The sequence below is a fragment of the Falco biarmicus genome, chromosome 7 (assembly GCF_023638135.1).
Source record: "Falco biarmicus isolate bFalBia1 chromosome 7, bFalBia1.pri, whole genome shotgun sequence".
Lineage (NCBI taxonomy): Eukaryota > Metazoa > Chordata > Aves > Falconiformes > Falconidae > Falco > Falco biarmicus.
The window spans coordinates 40,620,711-40,638,727 of NC_079294.1; the positions used below are offsets into that span (position 1 = coordinate 40,620,711).

At 37.1% G+C, this 18,017-nt stretch overlaps 1 protein-coding gene across 7 annotated transcripts in view; it reads left to right on the top strand.

Moving 5' to 3' along the window:
* KIAA0586 (KIAA0586 ortholog) overlaps positions 1-18,017 on the top strand; it is a 73,146-nt gene that overhangs the window by 17,223 nt on the left and 37,906 nt on the right. For 6 of the 7 annotated variants that reach the window (XR_008822942.1, XR_008822943.1, XM_056345507.1 and 3 more), the window contains 9 exons: positions 2,907-3,095; positions 4,002-4,189; positions 5,432-5,539; positions 7,009-7,089; positions 13,051-13,247; positions 13,427-13,545; positions 14,125-14,309; positions 16,783-16,942; positions 17,524-17,749. Coding sequence is in view for 5 of the 7 variants with exons in the window: in XM_056345507.1 (XP_056201482.1) it covers positions 2,907-3,095; positions 4,002-4,189; positions 5,432-5,539; positions 7,009-7,089; positions 13,051-13,247; positions 13,427-13,545; positions 14,125-14,309; positions 16,783-16,942; positions 17,524-17,749 (1,453 nt within the window). In the remaining 2 variants the exon portion in view is untranslated. The remainder of the gene's footprint in view (positions 1-2,906; positions 3,096-4,001; positions 4,190-5,431; positions 5,540-7,008; positions 7,090-13,050; positions 13,248-13,426; positions 13,546-14,124; positions 14,310-16,782; positions 16,943-17,523; positions 17,750-18,017) is intronic. The other variant, XM_056345506.1, reaches the window with a different exon arrangement.

An 18,017-nucleotide genomic window follows, 5' to 3' on the forward strand; every position in this document is an offset into this window, starting at 1 on the left:
TACAGTTTTGTTTCTATCATGACAGTAAATAAAATAAGACATCCCCTTGTATTCTTACCTAAGGAAAGGAAGGAAGAATACAGAATTTTTTGCATGTCACTTGAAAGAGTAGCACTCCAATGATGAAGGTCCTATTTCTGATTTTTCTTATTTTAATGGCTTTAGACTGAGGTCAGCCTTTGTTCGATACTGGCATTACTTGTCTTTGACTCTTACAAGACAGTTGGTCAAGCTGCTTATTTTTGTGTTTTCCTGCATCTTGCCAATAAAATGGAAAAGTAATACTTCTGTGTTTCACATAGGTCTCATGAAGACAAAACAGTTAAGTGCTTTTGAGAGCTGCTATTCTGGAAGATGCTGTTATGTCAGGAAAGTAGTAATAATAAAATTAGAAACAGATCTGTAAAGAAAATGAAACAAAGTTGAATGAACACTTTAAAGCACCAGGTTCTTAAAAAAAAAAGAAAGAAATCTTGCTCACATTAGGCATGGTTCATTCTTTCCTTCAGAGATCTGCACCCACAGATTCCCTTCCTGGCCTTGATGTACCAGGTGATAAAGGCTTAAAAATTATTGGAAGTCATTGGCCTTGGGTTTGGTTGGCTGGAAAATCCAGACTTATTAAATTACTCTATTTTGGTAGAGCAGTTCACTGAGCTTGTTTTAAATTAGTGTTAGAATAAGGATGTTTATTTAAGACTGAAATGGCCATCTGGAGAGTCTCTTTTCAGTCATTTTATAACTCTCAACCATTTTCTTTGCAAATAAACTTTAGCGACTTATGCTTGGTTTCTTGTGGGAAGTTAGGGGAAAAAGCTAACTAACAGTTTTATGAGTAAGAGAGCATTTCTAAAAGAAGTTGGAGTTGTTTTCTTGCATAATTTGAACTGATAAATACATGTAAAACACTATGGTTTTGAAGCTAAGTTTAATTAAAAGTCTAGTTTCTGCCCAGTGCAAATAAACTTTTCAGGGGGAAATGAAAAGTTGAAAGCAATTAAAATGAGGTTCTGTGAGTATACAGCACTTAATCATTCTTACTGTGAGAACCTTGTTTTTACAAGTCCGTGGTATTACAGACTTCTTGCCAATTTCTGCTTTTGCTCAAAAGTTCAAGGCCAGGGGGACTATTAGATCATGTAGTATGACCTCTTCTAAATCAGAAGCCACTGAACTGTATCTATTTGTGTTACCGAGTCTAGTAATCTGTCTTTGACTAAAGAATAATCTTTCTGGCTAACCTGTGCTTTGCAGAAAGGCACATGCTCATCATTTGAAGACATCAGAAGTTCTGCCCTTAATTATTTCTTCTTATGGCTAGATACCTTATGGTTCACAAGTAAATGGGACGCTTCAAAATCAATACCTGATTTATAGTTTTTCGCATCAGTTTACAGCTACTTCAGTTTCCAGGTGTTTTTCCTTAAAAAATTAAAAAGACCTTTTAATGTCCAATCTATTTTAATATTAACAGAGATGCAGAACTAGTACTGCATGCGGTATTACCATATATGGAAGTCTTCTCCTGCTCCAACCTGCTGGCATCCTGTTGAGACATCTGAGGATTACGTTTGTCCCGTTGACCACAGCATTGTGTTGTGATTTATCATTGCATTGCTTATCCAACATGACCTTAAAGCCTTTTTCAGAGACACTTCTTCCTGACCTGTATTTTCTCGTTGAAGAGTTATGGCTTGCCATTCTTGTTTCTAGGCTTATTACCTGGAGTTTGTGTGCACAAAAATACCACTTCTTGAGGGAATTCCCTTACCCATTTGTCTGCATTTGTTAAAAGTCACGTTGTCAAACTTTATTCCCTACATTTTATACTCATTGACTTTTTTCATCAATTAATTAGGAAGCTATTAGATGTGAACAGAACTAAAAAGGGCATGTTGCCGTGTGTTAACTGGCCATTAATACAGGAAAGGTGATGATTAGAAACAACAGAGGAGTAAGAGGACATTTTTCTTGGCTGTAGTGAAGATACAGAGTTTGTTACCAATGTGGTTCTTTCCGGGTTCATTTTCCTAATGCCTACAAAACAGCAGTAGAAGCACTTCCATTTGATTCATGATTGTTGACTCCTTTGGGGGGGATGTTTCAGGCAGTTTTTATCCATTTAGATTAAGGATAATGATTTCCTTAGTAGTATCCACTGTTTGCAAAGCATATAGATTGAATAAGACCTTGCATGACTGTATGGTGAGAAATGCAGCAGTACATGTTCTCCCCTGCTACATGCATAGACATTGTTGCATACAAATTGCTTCTGGGTGCCTGTTTAACAATACATTTTCAAAACTGGGCCAAAAAATCAGTGCTTCCTTGATGTTGCAAGTCAAGACTTATGGGTATTAGTTATGGCTTTATTTTTGAGTAGCACTAAGTTGTTAAACCAGGAATTTGTCGATTATTACCTGTTCTTTTGAGTACCTGTCAATCTTGTCACTGGAGACAAATGTTTATAAAATTAAGGCAGTTATTCAGATGAAAACAAATGAAAGTTTGGCTATATTCTGTATCCTGTCTACTTTTTATGCTGAACCTTTATGCTCTTTTAATGCTGTATTTCAAACCTAAATCTGGGTTTCTTCTTAGCTGCTAAATCACGTGTTTCATTCCAACCTACTACCGTCCTTGTGTCCTTTTTTTCACATTTCTGTGCCTTTATTTGCTAGATTCAGATGCTGAAAAATTGTAATTTTAACTTCTTTCCTGTCAACACTGAGACTTCTAACCTGGCACTTTTAGATTCTACCCTTCTTGTCTCCCTCCCTTGTTCTCTCCATCTCACAGAAAAAATATATAGTTGTTTCAGTAGAAGGGCTTAAATTAGAGCGTGTGATTTTGCTGGGTTTGTACATGTGTTGATGACATGCAGTTTATATCTGCTCTTGTTTCAGGTGCAAAGGTAAAGTCAGCAAAGACACAGACTTGCTCTTGCACACAGAAGGTGGTAATCAGCCCTAGGAAACAGCGTTCTTTATACGCGCTTGCCCAAGAACATCAGTATCTTTTTAGTCCAAGTCGAGATGTGCCTGCTGTCTGCAGTCCACTTGAAGGTCACCTAATTCCTATGGCTATTCCACTAGGTAGGTGCAAATAACCTGTAGAAGGATGTGTGAAGGTTAGTTACTGCTACGTCATGTAAACACAATGTAAATCTTCTTAAGTCAGTTATTTGCCCTGGCCCATGATACTTGCAGCTGCCCTTCTTGTGAGAAATCTACGTGGGGGAACAGTGTAAAACGTTCTGGTTCTCCTCATTCTTTGTGCTGGATGTTTGGTGACACCCTGACAGAGCATTTGCTTAGCTGTACACACCTTCTTTGGTACACTTCACAGTTCTAGGGTTATTGTTCCGATTTTAGGTTTGGTATCCATGTAAGCAGGAACTGATTCACTGGTCCTTGCATTCAACATTTACAATGACTTTAGCCCAAGTTTCAGTAAGATTGTGCCAAACACACTAAATTCATTGTCGTATCTTCTGTATTTTTGGACCTTCAATAGAACCTTTATACAGCCTTTGTTTTGGGAACGGTTAGTATTATATTGGCATGTAAAGAAGATAACTATTAAAAAAAAAAAGGTGTCTCAAAAATTTGTGGGATGCTGTACTTGGTGTAATAGTATTTTGAATGAGATGAAGAAAATGTGAGGGGGGGTGAAGCATGGTATGTCATTTTTGAAATGCAAGTACAATGTAGTTATTCTCGTTTTCAGCAGTAGGTGTCACCGCAGTCAAGCAGAGTGAATAATTTTAAAAAAACAGCAGTGTTCAGTTTTTGCTGGGAAAGCCTTAAAATTACCTGGTGAAGCACTATGCTTTAGCTAGTTGTTAATAGGGGACTTTTTAATTAGTCTGTAGTTGCATGCAAGATCTCAGTCTGTCTCATGTGAAACACGGACACAGAGAATTTAATTTTAATTAGTTTATTAATTTACTGACTTTGGAGATTTATATAAATATTTAATTATGTTTAAACTGTCCTTAGGTCAAACCCAAATCAGTGACATCTCGCTGCAGCCTGCTGGAGTAGTTACAGGTAAACCGCACCCTGTTACAGTTACAACCTCTCTTCCTCAAGTGCCACCAAAACCACCGATTGAGATAAAAAAACCAAACATAGCTGTAATAGAGATGAGATCAGAGAAGAGGGATCCACCTCAACTGTCTGTGCAGGTACATGCTAAGAGTGATGATTATTTGTTTCTTTATTTTAATAAATGCTAACTAAAAGCAGTCTCATCCATCAGTAACTTACTTTGATCAGTAGGGGGTTTTCAGTAAGCATTAGAAACACATGGAACAGAGGGACCAAGATGTTGTCGTGCCATGCTAATATTTTTATTCATATTTTAACAATTATTATTTGACCAAAATAGAAAAATTTGTCTTCTGTGAGTCACCTATGCAGGGTGTTTGTAAACTAGTTCTATAGCATGAATTCTTTTTTTATTATTATTTTTAAATGAGATTTTTGAGCCAGAACAAATTTGGAATAAAAGAAGTGTTATGGTAAATGTCAGTTTTCTTGGATGACTGCTTTGGCCTTTAAGATTTCTGTTTCAAGCATGATGGTCAGCCCAAGGATTTCACTCCTGATTAATCAACCATTGCAGTCCTTACTTAGTGGTTTAGTTTTTATAATTTTTTACATGAGACTGTTGTCAAGGAAGTTAATGTTTCTTACGTGTTCATTTTTTTGGATTCAAATTGTTGAGAATATACACTCCTACACACACCTTTCAGGTACAAATGATTCATGGAATTCAAAGTTAAATACAGGTAAAGTAGTATGTGGTTTCTTCCCTTGCTATATTGCAGTATTCCGTCCACCAACATTTTGCTGTTATTTCACCCTGTTCTTGAAATGTTTAAGGTGATTTCCCTGTGCTCCCCTTCTGAAGAATTAAGGAAGCATTTAAATGTTTGTTCTTAATAAAAACACAACATGTTTTGATGCTGTAACAGACATGCCTTTATTACAGACTACACTGTAATACAGTTATGCCTTTATTTTACTATACCATATGTATGACAACATGAAACCAATAACCAGCCTACACAGTGACTTGTAGGCCAACGTAGTGTAAATGAATTGCCAGTCAAACACACATCTGCTATGTAGATATTTGTAGGTATATTCACCTTTTGTCGCATGCAAGGCAAAGGAATCAGGGAATTAGAGAACAGGAGAAACCAGGTACTGCAAGAAAACAGGTGAGTGTTTCTGGGATTAGCTTTTGTACTTTACAGTATTTTGTTTTTCAGAACCAAGCTGTTGTCAGATATAGGTATGAGAAAAGGAGGTCACTGGAGTTAGTGGCTCAGTAGCAGGTGGAAGAGAGACTCTAAAAAGTTCAATGACAGTAGCCAAACTAATACATAGATGTTCAGATTGGTGCTTTTTTTCCATCCTAGGTGTTACCAAATATAGATATTGACAGTATTTCAAGTGACAGCGTGACTGTAAACCATGTTCTTCCAGACTCTGAACCTGCACTTCTTCCTGTTGATGCTGTAATACAGGTATTGATTGATCTAAATGTCTGGGAATTCAATGTTCTTAAAACATGCTAAATTATTACAAAGTAATTTCATTGTCTTGTTTTAGTCAGAGAAATTAGACGGTTCCAGGAAAAATTGAGAAATTATTCTGAAGAATCTATAATGTGAGGTATTTATTTAAGAGAATGAAAAATTGCAGCAAGGCGCTGTTCTTGCAAGATTAAATAATCACCATAGCAAAACTCTTAAGAAAAAACATAATTCCTCTGTTTTGTTAAGAGTTATAATCCCTTATTGGCCCATTTCTGTCTTATTTATACTGGCTTCAGTGTTCTGGCATGAAGACTGAGGGTGTTCTTCATCCCTCCATCTGCTCCTTGGCTGTACTTGAGTGGTTAGTGGCATGTGTGCATAGGGTGTTCAGTGGTAACCTGGTGTGTGTGGAGCTGGCTGGTTTACTCTGCTTGCTTTCCATATAACTTTTTCAGAAGTGTTTTTAATCTCATCTAAGCAGTAATAAAGCTTTTTGTGCAATGGAAAGGTTAACTGTTGCACACTGAATTATAAGGTTACAAACTAGGGCACGCATTTACAGGATGGCGTATTGTTTCTCCCAGTGGACTTCTGTCTTCTGCATTGCAGACAGTGGACAGTGTGAAGGCACGGTGATGCTCTGATGATTTGTGTATAGTTACTTTACCTTCTGTTTTCCCTGAGTGTTAGCTGCTATTGTGACTTAGGTCCATCAAGGTCTTGTGTGAAGGTATTCACTGAATAAGACAGAAACTGGACTAAAATAGTGATTATTATTTAAAATTTATAATATTAAAAAACACTGTAGAAATGGCACATAAGTAAATTGCTTAAGATGGGTTGTGTGCAATGGTTTAAAATTTTTTGTCTTATTTTTTTTATAGTAAGAGTTACAGGTATTGCCCTAGAACTTTTGATGTTGAGATACTCCATGACATTTGGCAACAGCAAGTTTTAGTTGTTATCAGCATATAAGAAAAAGTTCTAACAATCATAGAATCATGGAATGGTTTGGGTTGAAAGGGACCTTAAAAACCATCTAGTTCCAACCCCCTGCCACGGGCAGGGACACCTCCCACCAGCCCAGGTTGCTCCCAGCCCCATCCAGCCTGGCCCTGAGCGCTCCCAGGGATGGGGCATCCACAGCTGCTCTGGGCAGCCTGTGCCAGCGCCTCGCCACCCCTGCTGGGTGGGCCCAGGTTGGTTTTGGTCTGATAAACGCGTGCATCCCCAGAGGTCGGCGCTCATCGGCATGTATTAACTCATGTATTAATCTCTCTTTACGCTATGCAAAGAAATTCCTCCTAAATTTTAAGGTGTGTAAAGCATTTTTTCTGGGTTCAGGCTATTGACAGTGAGTGGTGATTTAATTGCATTCTTGTTATGAAGTTTTTCTGCTAATACATTTTTTTCTCCCCTATACGAAATACCTATCAATTCCAACCTGTCTTTATAAGACTCCAGAAGATATACATAGTGAGGAGGAAGACAGAAAGCTTCCAGGAGTTGATTTCATTGATGTTACTGATGTCATGCAGGTAATTATATTGCAAAGGTGTCCTTTCAAATATTTTTGTATTTGTTTTATATTATTCTGTCATAATGAAAACACGATGTAGAAAATAAGTTTGCTTTACTAGCAACTTTAAAAATACACATTGCAAACAATACTGAAGTGTTTACAATGCTATAAACAGTATTAGAAATTATTGTATGTTGGTAAGTAAAGGACCTTTGAAGAATTACATTCAAAAACTAAAATTACCTTTTATTTGGATGTGTTAGAATCCACTAGAAATAAAAGTAGTCCTCTAAAATCAGCGGGGATTATAGTACTTACATTTCACAATTTCAGACTCTAAATGTAATGCATGTAAAAGATGCTCTTACAGATTTTAAGTAAGGTGACCTATATTTTAAAATATGAAAGTATTTTCTGAGGGTTCCCTTTTAGAAAACTTCCATGTAGAGCAATTTGCATATGCTTTTGAGGTCCTAAAATGATTTAGCATACTAACTCAGTCAAACATTATGTAACTTCGAAAAAAACCAAGACAAGCAGCGTATGTGAGTATCTGTGTACTACTCATCTCATGGATCTCATTAAAAGATTCCAAATTTTTGTTTTGCTGGATGCCTCATTAGTGCTGTGCATGTTTAACAACATTGGTTTTTTCTGGATTATGATAACATGGGTTTCCTTGAGATACTATTTTATGGTTTAATTCTCTTAGGTAGCAAGTCCTTTTTTTTTAGTTAGCTGACCTCTTGTCATTCACAGTGGAGGCAGAGAAACTCTCAGGCTTGGTGAACCAGCCTCTATTTCACTTCTCCAGATTAAGAGCAGAAGCAGAAACTCAATGGTAGCAGGTAAAGGCTGCCTCTGCAGGAAGCGCGGTCCTGCCACCCAGCTGTTGTGGAGTATCTCGCCTCTGTGGGAGATGGCAGCTTCCACCTCCTGCTGCATTTAGGACTCAGTAAATACCAGGAGCTTGGAATTGCTGTTGCTAGCTAGTATTTCTCTTGAAGTACTTTTTCCTCAAGTTTCTTCCCAGTGAGCTACACTTGCTGTGTGCATATCAAAATCTATCAAAAAATGTATTCTTTTTACCTGTTCTGTGTGCTTTTCATCCCAGGATTAGAGTGTACATCAAATACTAACTATAGCTTACAGGCTAGTATGGTAGATTTATTTTTAAATTGAATTATCATTTAACATTGTCAGTTAGTTACAAGTCTTAAAGTCTTAAAAAAAAATCTTAAAAAAAAAAAAAGTCTTAAAAAAAAATTTGACATTTACCTGTCAAAAGTGGGGAAATGCTTTGTTCATTTTTAGTTCCAAAATTACCTAAGTTGTTGGAGCGGAGGGGTTAAATCTATTTGGACAACTTTCTTCTGCTTGCACAAAAAGGGCTTTATTTTATAAAAATAAATAGGAAAGCTATTTAAGAAACTAGTTTATGAGCTAACCCCAAAAAAATTCTGCAACGTTAAATTTTTATATGTGAATAATAGTTATTAATTTTTTCTTTTTCCTTTTTTGTCCTGGATTGCTTTTATCTTTTATTTTTGGCAATGGGATATATTTTAACCACAATACCAAAAAACGTTCCAAGTGAAACATATGTTTGGCCTATGACCACACAGACAGTGTTCTTAAAAATGTGCAAGGCAAACACAATGTGGAAGCATAAAATCAACCTCTGGAGTGGCAGGGATATTTAAGACATTAAAAGAAAGCAAAATTATTGTTATAAAAGAAGCTTCAGATTCATGAAAAACGTGCATAAAATGGTATACAGGAAAATAGCTTACTGTTGTCTTTTCCCCACACTCCTTTTATTATGAAAACTTAATTCTGTTAAATACTTATCCTCTTCAGTTTTATGTGAAATACCCCCCTTTTTTTTTTTCTTCTGTTTTTTTTTTTTTTTCTTCCCTGGTAGATATTGCAAAAAGGCCTCAGGACCCCGTCCCAGGCATTTCCTTTTCCTAGGATTTGTTTCGCCTTTTCTGCTGGAAAATACTTATTTAAGAGATACTTAGGAGTTGAAAGGTTAGCACTGGTAATGCAATAATCGCAAGGCTGCTGCAGCTGCCTGCTCCCAGGCAGAGCGTATGTTGCCAAAACGTACACACCAGCACGCGTATGCCAATACACATATACACGTGTATACATGAGTGGCTGCACAGATCAGCACTCAAACAACACTCAACATGCTGATCCTGTTCCCCTCTCCGGCCGTTCAGGGTGGAGGTTTGGGATACACATGTGCTTGTGTGTGTTCATATATACGTGTGTGTATACGTGTATGTACACAGACCTAAACAGAGGCAGTGTGGATCCCTCTAGTATCCAGGCATTAGCCAGTCGCTGGCCCTGGGTCCTTGCCCTCCCCAGCTCTGGCACCTGGATCTGCAGCGCCTTGAAACCCCTTTTTGCTCGGGAAATGGCATTTAATGAGGAGACAGGGCAGACTGCGCTGGCAAGGCCAGGCAAGTGTGCTGACCAGCCACCTGTTTACATGCAGCCAGCCACTTTTGTCCCCTTATCCCTCTATTTTCCCACACCTGTACCTCTCCAAAACACCTTGGTCTTTCCCTTTCCACACCTCTGGTTCCCTCCCATAAATGGCACAGAAAGTGTTGTACCATCCCAAAACACTCTTCCGTGCATCCCACAAGTCATCATGCGATCACCTCGTCCAAATGCACCTGCCCAACTTTAAAAAAAGGTGCTATGGAGAGTTTTCCATGGGCTCATCCTGTTGGTTTTCACTCCTGGACATGGGAGCTGAGCCCTCACCTGTGATATCCCTGGGAGTAGCCATGTTGGAGTGCTCAGTTGTCCTATTAGAATCACAGAATTGTTTGGGTTGGAAGGGACCTTAAAGATCATCCAGTTCCAGCCCAACTGCCATGGGCAGGGACACCTTCCACTAGCCCAGGTCACTCAAAACCCCATCCAACCTGGTTGTTCTCCCACCTGTTGTCATTCCTCTGTGCTTCGTTGTGTGGGTGGAGACAAACCTTTTCTCACATAATCTAACTAATTTGTTTTAACAGTTTTGAGGACTAATGCAACATGCCCCAACTTGTAAAACTCAAACCCTGCCATGGGAAGAGGTGATGTGCCTTGTTCTCTTATTGCAACCATGTGTCTAGTGTTTAAAGGCCCAGAGCTCCATCTTCCAAAATAGTTGAATTGGGTGCCTTTATTTCACAATAAGAAAATCCACATGTATAAAGCACAAATAACTGTTACAGCTTTGACTTACACTTTTATTTTTGATCAATGGTCACACCTACAATCAGGTAGGTTTAGGCTTTCTGCACAGAAGAGGTTTTGTAAGGCCAGCCCTTGCATGGACCCTGCCTTATTCCAGAGTGAGAAATTAGCTTAGCTATCATGAGCCCAGAACAAACTCTCAGGTTTGTTGAGTCTACTCTCCAAGTCTTATGAGCAGCCACATCCTGTAGTTTCTTTAGCAAACTTACTAGGATTTAAGATAGAGGCAGTTTTTGCTTTTTCTGAACATGCCCTAATTGCAAGGTGGGCACTTGCTTCTCAGAATTTTTGCTTCCATTTTGAATACGACTGCAAAACATATAACCTGCAGGATCAAAGTAAATGTATTTTCCTTAACCCTGCTTCCCATAGATGCCCTTGGGGACAGTGATTTTTTTACAGGTGTAATTCTTCAGACAAAAGATCACAGGTGGCACCTGCAATGCAGCCCTGAACCTTGCTTGTGGAAATTTCTTTAGAAATCTTTCGAGAAGAAATCCATGGATAAGTTTTGGATGGCTTTAATAAAAGACTATGCATATACATGTTTGGTAATGGAACAAAATTAATCTATACCACCTATTAATTTTTTTTTTTTTTTAAATTATCTGAATGTAATTTGGGAAATAGAATTTGGGCTTGATACTTAACGATAAAGTACAGTGATTAATATTCCAATCATACCTGAAAGACTTTCTAATTTATGTTGTATTTTGATTGGGAGTCATGATAGGTATTTTCAATGGTCTCAAGGGAGGCAAAATGCAGAACTGAGTGCAGATTACTCAGGATTGGTCTACAAGGTGATATGTATCAAAGTTCAACCTGTATAATTAAATACTGACTAATATATTATTTTTTCATTTCAGCAGCGATATCACCTCAAAATGAATATAATTTTATTTTGGACTTGTGCAGTATTCATGTAAAATTTTGTTACACGTAGTTTAGAAATGCAGGAGAACGGCAAAAGTTTGTCAGAAGTTACTAAGTATGTGTAAGATCTATTGTATGTACTTGATTTATTTAATCCAGATGTTTGTATTTTGCATACTTTCAGAAGTATTAAATAGGCAACATAAAAGAAAATTTATGGAGTAATGCAGTCAGCAGAAAATGCATAATGAAACACTGGTCAAAGACATCTTTACATTTGCTGTCAGAATGAATTATGGTTGTGCATATATATATCCCAACAGAATGAGCTGCTTATCAGCTTGCAGGGCATTCAGTGCCGTTCTGAGTTTAACTTTACGGTCTTATTTCTGTGCCTAGAATGGTTTAGAGATCTTTGTTTGTCACCCAAATATACATACTCTGGTTTTGCCACTTTTTAAGTTGCCAAATGTACAGCATTTCTTTGAAGAATTATTATTACTTAAAGATCCACAAAGATCCAACTCCCCAGTAGCTATTTGTTGTAATACCCATCATGGCCCTATCTGACTTCTCAGTTTTAAAGTATATTAAGGTAGGAAAGAAGTATTAATACTAATACTGGGTTGGGGAAGGAGACAGGAAAATGTTGCTATCTTTTTTTTTCTTCCGTTTTTTTTTCTGTTTTCAGTGATTTGTTGTTTTATTGGTAGAAAATATATAGCGCTTTTGTTTTATGGGTTGAAATTAAATTTATGTAAGGGAAAAGTCTTCCTTTTTTCCTATTCCCCTTTCACTCTGTTGGGAGATTAATTTTAGTAAATACAGATTTACAATGAGCCCTTTTATGCAACATCACATACTTCTCACTTGTAATTTAGGGCTCAGCTCTTCATCTTTATTGGGCATGGTAGATTTTATTCTTAGAGAATCATATTACTATTAGAGACATTTGTTTTTAATATTGTGAGTGAAGGATGCAGGTTCTTAACCATCATGAGACATTTCTAAAGCGTTATATTACGATATGATGGGTTAGTGACTGCTTTTTGGGATTTAATGCCATGTATGTGCTCGGGTGGGAAAAGGAGGGTGGTGTGTTTGGGAACAGTCAAACATTATAACACATATGTGTTATGGAGTAACTTCTGTAACTTTTTAGAAGTAGGACATTAAGGTTAAATTCAAAGTGTCTGTGAGGGTCTTGTGAATTGATTACCCAGAAATAAGTTTCAACTTTCAGCAGCTGAAGTTAATGAAAGTGCAAACATACGTGTAACGTATGTGTAAATTATTAATATCTAGTCTTCAGGCAGCTTTATTCGAGTTTTGACTAACTACATGCTCATTAACTTTTGGGAATGTATCTTTTCAGACAGGAGACTTTAAAGTAAAAGTTCAGTTTCTAAAAGAAACCCCAAAACCAAACAAAACCAAAAAAACCTAACAGGTAACTATAGAAAGTTTCCTAAACCTTTTTGTTTAAAGGAGGAGCATTTCTGGAGTATATATTAAAGAAACTTGACTTATGTCGTAAGTAAATTTTTCAAGTATTAGCATTACCATTGGCTCCCTGCCCTGTGCAGCACAGGCAGGAAATATGAGCCAAATCATGTTTTACTTAGCAGTTCCTATAGCTTTATACCTCTCTATATTTATGATTTGTTAAGCTTAGAATTGTATCAATTAACTACAACATACTGAGAAGGCAGAGTGTGGTTTGTGTGCTGTGACACATCTACAGATGTTTCTTAAAGAAAAAAATCTGATAGTTACCTCAATGACATTGCCTTCCAGAAACACACCATAACTTAATTTACTACTTACTTATTAGGAGCAGGAAGAGGAGAAGGATGAAATTCCAGAATTTTTTGAGCCTCTTCTGGAGCTTAATGGACAGTTTAAAGTTTCCTCGCCAAAATACAATGGTCCTTTGTTTCCTCCAGTGGCTCCTGCTCCTCAGCAGTCTTCTGATGTTTTGGATGAACTCATTCAAAGGAGAGAAACTATAGAAAACAGATTGATAAATTGGTGAGTTGCACCATAATGAAGCGGTGAGAGAATATATACGGAAGGAGGAATGACTCCATAAGAATACCTTCCCTTCTTTTTCCTTTGAGCTGCCTTACATTTTATGTCAAGAATGCTCTTTTGTATACTTTTAAATGTCTTGGTGTTTGCTGATAGTTAAATGGGGTTTATTCCGCTAGGGTGGAACAAGAAATAATGGCAAAAGTTATCAGTGGGATGTACCCAGGTGAGAAAGAAACAGTGCCCAGTGCTAGCACCTCAGAGAGTGAAGGCAGTGAGGCTGTAACTTCTGACATTGGTAAGTAGGAATTATAGTTCTCAGCAGATGGATTAGCTCAATTTTTGGGTAATTTTAACAAGCTGTGTAGGTAGCTGTTGCCTGAGCCTAAGAGTGGAAAATGCTGAACCAATGAAACTATAAAATGCAAAAATCGCATACTTAAATCTATGTTGAGGCAGAGTGTTATGTGGCCATGAAATAAATTATCTAAAGGGAGAAAACACATAAAACACACCACTGTACAAATCAACTTCTGTTATTTGCCATCTAAATCAGCTTTGGCATTTTGCTAAGCCTGTAGTGTTTGTTTGCCTTTATTTTGTTAATAGATACGTAAAAAATTACCTCTCTTATAAATGTGTGATAAAGGGAGACAAATGCATTTCTCCTGTGATGTCACCATCCTTCATTGCTGCCTTATTTTATGATCCTGAACTGCTTCTCTACTATTGTTTTTTTATCTATAAAATAATTAAAAAAACACTTTTTGCAAAGGAATGTTTAAAAGTTTCTGGAGAGTAAAATGAGTGGCTGCAATACAGTGCATGCATTTGAAGAAGTGAGACCTGGATGTGTGCTTTGTTTCTTCATTTTCAGTTGAAGTTGCAGGTGGTAGAGGATTTCAACTCTTTATCAATGCTGGCGTGCCTGTGGACTCAGAAATGATAAGTCATTTTGTAAATGAAGCTCTCAGTGAAATAATTGCGGCCGTGCTGGGTAACAAGCAGACTCAGAAGGCAGCTCCTGCTACAAACGTTCTTCCAAGTACAATGATTATGATGGTAAGAACTCCTTTTATTTCAGCTTTCCTACTGAAGTTCTAAGGGATAATATCTTTGTAGCATGGTGGTTCAACTATGTGCAAAACAAAAGATGATGGAAAAAACCCCGATGAACCGAATGTGCATAATTTGCATTTTTTGATTATTCCTTATTATACCCCAGCAAGCAACAGGTTTAAACCTATTTGACTTAAAAAAAAAATAAAAAGAAGAAAAAATTAATTCCTTTGTACTGCATGCAACATGCTATATTTATTTATTTACTTTAAGACTGAGCATGGAACTGATTTCTAAAGGGAAAGACTTGTTACGTAATTCCATGTTGTGAAAAGATAGGGGTTTTTTCAACCAAAAATAGCTATGCTACTTTCTTGTGAAGAAATAAAATTAGTTTCTTCAGATAATACTGCTGTCAGCTTCTATTTCTTCTTATTTTTGGTCTTATGAGCTTGCAACCAGTCTTTAATATCTCTAAAAATTAGTATTAATTCTAAGTTTTTAGTTCAGTAGTCTTCAGTAAATGCATAAATGATTAGTAGAGCTTCCTGTAATGCATGATAATTTTCTCTGTTCCCTTTGATAATCAAATGACAGCTGCTCTTGTTTCAATAACGACATGGCTGTGCTACAATCTGGTGTTGTATAATGTCTTTGGGATGAATGTGGAGATTGCTGCACTTTTAGAAATCTAACTATTCAAAGCTTTGTTGAAAGTGAGATCAGTTATTCTATTCTGCTACAGCGCATATAGACAGAAATAGCACTTAGTGTGCCTTCTGGAAGTGAGCAACAGATTATTGGTTAGAAGTAGTCATTTCACTTTGGTAGGCTTAAATGCAGCATCCTGCATCTAAAGAGCTCTTCCCCACTCCAGTACAGATTAAAGAGGGTATGATGTCAAAGAGGAGTCTTTGTACCTTGTTCTTCTGATAATTAGAAACCTCTTCTAATAAGCATTATACATTTACTAACGGCCCTCTTAAGCCTTGTTGTTTCAGCTTAAACTGAAATGTCTTTAGGCTGAAATAATTGTTTTCTCCTTACTATATATATTGATTTGCAAACTTCAGGAGATTAGTTTTGACCTTTTTGGCCTTTGTTTGATTAGGCTAAATAAAGCAATCATCTGTATGTGTACTTTTTTTTTAATTCTTGCTGATGGGCAGCACTTTTATGTTTTCCAGTTTAGACTGATCTTGACCATGGGTAACACTAATATGCTAACAGACATTTATTTTTAGTAATATAGTATGCAAGATGGGGTTTCTGCAGTGCCTTGCGCTACAGTAGCGATACTCTCCTGCCTTTATTGGAATTTCAGGTAGCTAATTATGGTTTTTTTAGTGTCTTTCCACATTTGTGGATAATTGTTATCCTGCGGATAACTTGTACATTCATAAGGTTTTTTTCTTCTCCTTTTTTCATTTCTGCTCAGCTTATAGCAGAAGTTTTTCAATATGTAGTTTATGTGTTCTTGATCTGCCCCTTCTTGCTGTGAGGTTTCCTGTCTAGAGGTTCAGCTGCCCGGTTACCAGGTTTTTTGGTGTTCACCATGTCACACAGGTGTGTGTGAACTTCCCAATGTGTTAGTATGTTCCACTTCCCATAAGAGGTTTTTATAAAATCATCAGTCTGAGGATTTATTCTTTAGAAAGTAGCCTGGAAGCCTCCCTTTAGTCCCATTATCTTGTTTTCTTTAAGAAGTGTCAGCAAACAGGGCTGGAGAAAACTTGGAAAGGTCTGTCATATTCCTCCGTAGCAGGCTAAAAGACAGCTATCGTACTTGCTTATCAGATTTATATCCATAGCTGTCATTTTGTAGGGAACACCACAACTATGTGTTTATTTTAGTGCTTTACTGTCTTGGCTATTGCTTCATTTGTAATCTTCTCTTTAGCCGATTCTCTTACCATAAAATTATCATACTAGCTCAATTTTATCTATGCCATGAAGTATTTTATTGCTTAGTATTGTAATAAATGCTTTATTAAAATTCATGTAATCATATAATTCATATTTAGACTGGCCATTAGGAAGCACTTCTTTACTGAGAGGGTGGTCAAACACTGAACAGGCTTCCTAGAGAGGTGGTTGATGCCCCAAGCCTGTCGGTGGTTGAGGCATTTGGACAATGCCCTTAACATGCTTCAACTCTTGGTCAGCCCTGAACTGGTCAAGCAGTTGGACTACATGATCATTGTAGGCCCCTTCCAACTGAAATAGTCTATTCTATACATAATTATTTATGCATAGTTTACTGGGTTTTAGTTTATTTTGTCCAAGCATAACATTTAGCGTTCTGCAACTTTACGTTTAGATGGAGGAGTTAGACCTGTGAAGCACCAATCTAAGCTGTTCCTATTCTGTGATAACCTGCCCTTCTCTCTCTTCCTCAGCTGTCTCTGGGGATACTTGGAAGACAGGAATTTTGCATTGAGGTAATAACTATGGTTACAATTTTTTTCCCCCTCAGGAGTCTGTTGTCCCTACTCCGTTGCCAACACCCCAGGCCACACCACCACAAACACCACCTTCAGAAAAAGAATTGCCTCCAGTCAAAACTCCAGAGTCTTCTCTATCTCTTACAGGAATGAGTGAGGATATTCATGAACATGAAAAAATTAAAGAAACAGGTAGTGAAAATAATAATTGAAGTTTAGAAATAGCAAATATGCTTTAATCTGCTAGCTTTAATTTTCTTCTTCAAAGACACTTTATCTCTCAGGGTAAATATTCTTGAGGCTATAATTCAAGTGGGAGCTCATGTATTACAAAAATTATGGGCTAATTCATATAAAAAGCAAACATATTTTATTTGGTAACAGTTCTATTTTCAAACTTTTTTTATACTCTCTGTGATTTCCACCCCTCCCAGCCCCTCCACACTTTTTCACATCAGAAAAATAGGTCTTCTGCTCCTTCCTGTGTTTCAAATGTAATTAAGTCAAATTTATGCTCTCCAAGTAAAGCACTCAGTTTTTAAAATGCAGAACGATCTCTTTTATTAAAGGAAGTAAGCAAGTGAGGTTTTATTCTAGCTCCTTCAAAAGCCAACACTGTATTTAAAAGAAACTAGGCTTTATCTAGTCTTGTCCCTGTAACTATCAAAAGGTATCACAAAAAGTACAAGTGCTTAGTAGAACTGACTAGCTCTCTGTCCAAGATTTACTGCCTGCTTTCCTTTCTGATCTGAAATTTGACTTCACATATGCAGGAGTTGAGATTCCAGCTGCCACTAGTCAGATTGGCACCCCTGTGGTTACCCCTGTCAATACACCTCCTAGAACAATCACACCAAGCCCTTCTGCCTCAGAATGGGTCTCCGGAGCCGCAAAAATGGAAAGTCCAAAGCCTCCAAACCCATGGGATGATGCAGAACTTCCTCTGGAAGAAGAGAAACCCAGCCCTTTAATTGAAGAACCATTCTGTCCCAAGGCTGTGTGAGTTGAACAGGCTGCACAGTTTTCTCATATTTTAATTTTTTATTATTTGAATTTATTTAAAATTAAATTTTAAAATTAAATATTAAAATTAAATTTTAAAACATTCTTTCTACATATACCCTCTTTCAGTAGAAAGAAATGCTTAACGTATATGTCAGGAGACACTGAGGTAATCCAGGATTCCTTTTTTGAATTGCTCAACTTAATATTTTGGGGGAAAAATGTGAAATCGGGAGCTTTCTCAGGATTTTTTTAGTCCTTATTT